At 43.5% G+C, this 4,975-nt stretch overlaps 1 protein-coding gene across 2 annotated transcripts in view; it reads left to right on the top strand.

Annotated features, from left to right (window-relative positions):
* The window catches only part of LOC111958536 (F-box/LRR-repeat protein 4-like), a 20,998-nt gene extending 17,300 nt beyond the window's left edge, over positions 1 to 3,698 (top strand). For both annotated transcript variants that reach the window (XM_023979787.2, XM_023979788.2), the window contains 3 exons: positions 2,436 to 2,507; positions 2,705 to 3,017; positions 3,230 to 3,698. In XM_023979787.2, the coding sequence (XP_023835555.1) occupies positions 2,436 to 2,507; positions 2,705 to 3,017; positions 3,230 to 3,393 (549 nt within the window). In that variant the 3' untranslated portion in view covers positions 3,394 to 3,698. The remainder of the gene's footprint in view (positions 1 to 2,435; positions 2,508 to 2,704; positions 3,018 to 3,229) is intronic.
* The last annotated feature ends 1,277 nt before the right edge of the window (positions 3,699 to 4,975 follow it).

A 4,975-nucleotide genomic window follows, 5' to 3' on the forward strand; every position in this document is an offset into this window, starting at 1 on the left:
ATATCAGTCTACTGACATCTGCCATCTTTACTGTAATACAGTGTACATAGCCACTCATTAAACTATGCCACTTTTGTTCCATACGCCTACAAGTACTCATCTCATATGTATTATTATCCAGTGTACTTATACCATCTACTGCATCTTGCCTAATGCCGTTCTGGTACCACCACTCATTCATATATCTTTAGTTACATATTCCTTTACCCTTTACAACTGTGTGTGGTATAAGTAAGTAGTTTGGATGTTAGGTTAGATTACTTGTGGTTATTTACTGCATTGTCGGACCTAGAAGCTACAAGCATTTCGCTACACTCGCATTAACATCTGCTAACCACGTGTATGTGACTAATAAAATTGATTTGATTTTTGAATACCCATGTGCATTAGCCTAAATTGGCATAATTTGGTTTACAACATCGTCTCAAATATGCTACTTAGCAAACACTTTTTAACAAACTATAGTTTTGGCAGTCGGTTAGGACATCTACTTGTGGCATGACAAGTCATTTTCCAACAATTGTTTACAGACAGATTATCACTTATAATTCACTGTATACAATTCCAGTGGGTCAGAAGTTTACATACACTAAGTTGACTGTGCCTTTAAACAGCTCGGAATATTCCAGAAAATGTGTCATGGCTTTAGATGCTTCTGATAGGCTAATTGAGCATAATTTGAGTCAATTGGAGGTGTACCTGTGGATGTATTTCAAGGCCTACCTTCAACTCAGTGCCTCTCTGCTTGACATCAGGGGAAAATCAAAAAAATCAGCCAAGACCTCAGAAAAAAATTGTAGACCTCCACAAGTCTGGTTCATCTTGGGAGCAATTGCAAACGCCTGAAGTACCCGTTCATCTGAACAAAATAGTACGCAAGTGTAAACACCATGGACCACGCAGCCGCTCATAAACGCTCAGGAAGGAGACGTGTTCTGTCTACTTGAATGAACGTACTTGTGGTGCGAAAAGTGCAAATGAATCCTAGAAACACAGCAAAGGACCTGTGAAGATGCTGGAGGAAACAGGTAAAGGTAAAACGAGTCCTATATCGACATGAAAGGCCGCTCAGCAAGGAAGAAGCCACGGCTCCAAAACCGCCATAAAAAGGCAAGACTACGGTTTGCAACTGCACATTGGGACAAATATCGTACTTTTGGAGAAATGTCTTCTGGTCTGATGATTCAAAATAGAACTGTTTGGCCATAATGACCATCGTTATGTTTGGAGGAAAAGGGGAGGCTTGCAAGCCGAGAAACACCATCCCAACGTGAAGCACGGGGTGGCGACATCATGTTGTGGGGTGCTTTGCTGCAGGAGGTCTGGTGCACTTCACAAAATAGATGGCGTCATGAGGAGGAAAATTAGGTGGATTATTGAAGCAACATCTCAAGACATCAATCAGGAAGTTAAAGCATGGTTGCAAATGGGGTCTTCCAAATGGACAACGAGCCCAAGCATAACCAAAGTTTTGGCAAAATGGCTTAAGGACAAAAAAGTCAAGGTATTTGGAGTGCCCATCACAAAGCCCTACCTTAATCCCATAGAAAATTTGTGGCCAGAACTGAAAAGCGTGTGCGAGCAAGGAGGCCTTAAACCTGACTCAGTACACCAGCCTCTGTCAGGAGGAAATGGACCAAAAATATCACCCCAATCCGTAGGACTAATTCTCTGCTGTCATCATTTGTAATGAACTCAGAGCTCGGGTCACTGTTCTCGCCCAGGCCTGCTACAAAACCTTACAGGGCATTTCTGAGTGTTGTTCTCGTGTTTCAGCMTTTTCCTAAGGCAGACACCATACCGTAGTCTTTCCAGTGCAGTGAGGTTRAGGTCTAAGCTTTCAGGTTGTTTACTGCAGGCAGACTGAGCAGGCTGTGTGTGTGTCTGCAGTCCTATGTGTCATCCAGCCCTGTTGTCTGTCATTAGTCTGTCATTAAAGCTGTCACTGGTATAATTAAATAGTTCTCTGACTGCCAAAAGGCATAAAAAGAGACCACCAAACACACACACTCGAAAAACCACAGCGTACACATTAGAGATGCCTGCTAAAGTACACGTCACGCACACTCAATTGCCATTGGGTGGCATGTTGACAGTTCCACATTGAAACCTCACCTCTATCCCTGTCTAGCGATGGTGGATAGGTAATAAGCAAATTTTTTTTTTTTTACGTTTTGAAATGTTATACTACCTTAATACTGTTGAGTTATGTGTTTGCCAGACCAAGTCGTCTTGGAGAGATATWGAATAACATGGGTAGACCTGTTTATTGTAATTTTTGACGTGACACCTTTGATACACATTCCTAAGTCTCATTTTACTGTGTGTGTACAAAAAAAAGGGGTGCAATCATCATATTTKGGGTCAGTTGATAGAAACTTAACTCAACTTTTGACATTTTCTCTCTCTCGCTTGCTTTGTTTATGTTGCTGCAGCAAACAGCCATGTTGAGCATCCTAACCTTCTGTATTGAGCTGAGACACCTCAACCTGGGGAGCTGTGTGATGGTAAGATGCCCCCCCACAAATGCACTCACTATCATACCCTGCTCTTGCTCCAGATAGACATTCTAGGATCAGCCTAACCCCTTAACTCTGAACCACAACCAAGAATCTGAACCACAACCAAGAATCATGACAATTGATTCAGTCATTCTGTGTTAGCTAACAGCCCCAAGGTCACCACCCCTATGTTCACCCTGCAGATAGAGGACTATGACGTGGTGGCCAGCATGCTGGCTGTCCGCTGCCGCTCACTGCGCTCCCTGGACCTGTGGCGCTGCAGAAACCTGACGGAGCGTGGCCTAGCCGAGCTGGCTGCAGGATGCAGATTACTAGAGGAGCTGGACCTGGGCTGGTGCTCCACACTGCAGAGCAGCTCGGGCTGCTTCCAGCACCTGGCCCGCAACCTGCAGTGCATGAGGAAGCTCTTCCTCACCGCCAACCGCACCGTGTGCGACTCGGACATTGAGGAGCTGGCTGCCAACTGCCCCGCACTGCAGCACCTCGACATACTGGGTGGGTACTACCTCCCTCTTCCTTTCGTAATCTGTCTCTCTTTCTCTCGTTCTATCACACAAGTTTATACGCAGTCATTTTTAGGTACAACCACATATGTTCACACCCGATATTTGAATATAGTATTTTACTTGGCGCATTTAGAACACAGTATTCACCGAGTGGTCACATGTTGCTCACTTATGTGGTATGTTTGTGTTGTTGATTGACAGGCACCCGGATGGTAAGCTCCTCCTCCCTGAGGAAGCTGCTGCAGGCGTGTCCGAAGCTGCTCCTCCTGGACGTGTCCTTCTGCGCGCAGGTGGACGCCCGCATTGTCCAAGAGCTCTGCGGACTCTTCCCCAAYGTGGCCATCAAGAAGAGCTTTACCCAGTGACCTCACCCAGCCACACCCTCACACGGGCAGTGACACAGGGACGCCAGGGGGAGGCACTACTTTTGACTAGTGGGGTGGAGTATTACTGGATACCCAGTGGCTAGAATGAATTGGTCTGATGGCTGAGAGCACTGAGGCCTATTATAATATGGACTGAATGGTTAGGAGTGTTGTGTTGTGGTGACATGAGCATCAGCTGACACACCTCACCTACATCTCAAACACGTCTCTCAGTTCTTCTTATGGCTGCAATCCCGTTAACGGCGATGATATTGAACAACAGCCAGTGAAAGTGGCAGGGCGCCAAATTCACAACAAACAGAATCTCATCATTACAATTCCTCAAACATAAAATGTATCTTATATACCATTTAAAGGTAATCTTCTTGTTAATCCCACCAAGTGTCCGATTTCAATAGGCTTTTCAGCGAAAGCACCATAAACGATTATGTTAGGTCACCACCAACTCACAGAAAAATTCAGCCATTTTTCCAGCCAAAGAGAGAGTCACAAAAACGCAGAAATAGAGATAAATTAATCACTAACCTTTGATGATTCTTCATCAGATGGACACTCATATGACTTCATGTTACACAATACATATATGTCTTGTTCGATTAAGTTCATATTTATCCAGAAACCTCAGTTTACATTTGGCGCCATGTTCAGAAATGCCTCCAAAATATCCGGAGAAATTGCAGAGAGCCACGTACAATAACAGGAATACTCATCATAAAACTTTGATGAAAAGATACATGTTTACATAGAATTAAATACACTTGTTCTTAAACTGGCAACCGCTGTGTCAGATTTTAAAAGCTTACGGCAAAACACAATATTCAATAATCTGAAAACAGCGTTCAGCCACAAAGCAAGCCATGCAGTTACCCGCCAAATTGTGCAGTCAACAAAACTCATAAAAAGTTATAAATCTTCACTTACCTTTGCTGATCTTGTCGGAATGCCACTCCCAGGACTCCCACTTCCACAAAAATGTTCGTTTTGTTCGGTAATGTCCATCATTTATGTCCAAATAGCTATTTTTGTAGCGTGTTTGGTAAAACAAATCCAAAGTCAGGAAGCGCGTTCAATAAAAGCTGACGAAATGTCCAAAAGTTCCGTAACAGTCAGTAAAAAAATGTCAACGATGTATTGAATCAATCTTTAGAATGGTTTAACATTATCTTGAATAACGTTCCAACCGGAGAATTACATTGACTTCAGATGAGTGATGGAACAGAGCTCCTCTCATGTCAATGCGCATGGTCAAAGAATGGTCAGGTCATGGCAGACCTGACTAATTCCCCCTCATTCGGCCCCCCTTCACAGTAGAGGCATCAGACAAGGTTCTACAGACTGTTGACATCTAGTGGAAGCCGTAGGAAGTGCAAACTCATCCATATATCGCTGTGATTTCATAGGGTCTTGGTTGAAAATCGAACCAGCCTCAGAATTCCACTTCCTGTGTGGATTTTTTCTCAGGTTTTTTCCTGCCATATGAGTTCTGTTATACTCACAGACATATTCAAACAGTTTAGAAACTTCAGTGTTTTCTATCCAATACCACTAATAAATATGCATA

Source organism: Salvelinus sp. IW2-2015, linkage group LG35, assembly GCF_002910315.2.
Source record: "Salvelinus sp. IW2-2015 linkage group LG35, ASM291031v2, whole genome shotgun sequence".
In the NCBI taxonomy this organism is placed as follows: Eukaryota; Metazoa; Chordata; class Actinopteri; order Salmoniformes; family Salmonidae; genus Salvelinus; species Salvelinus sp. IW2-2015.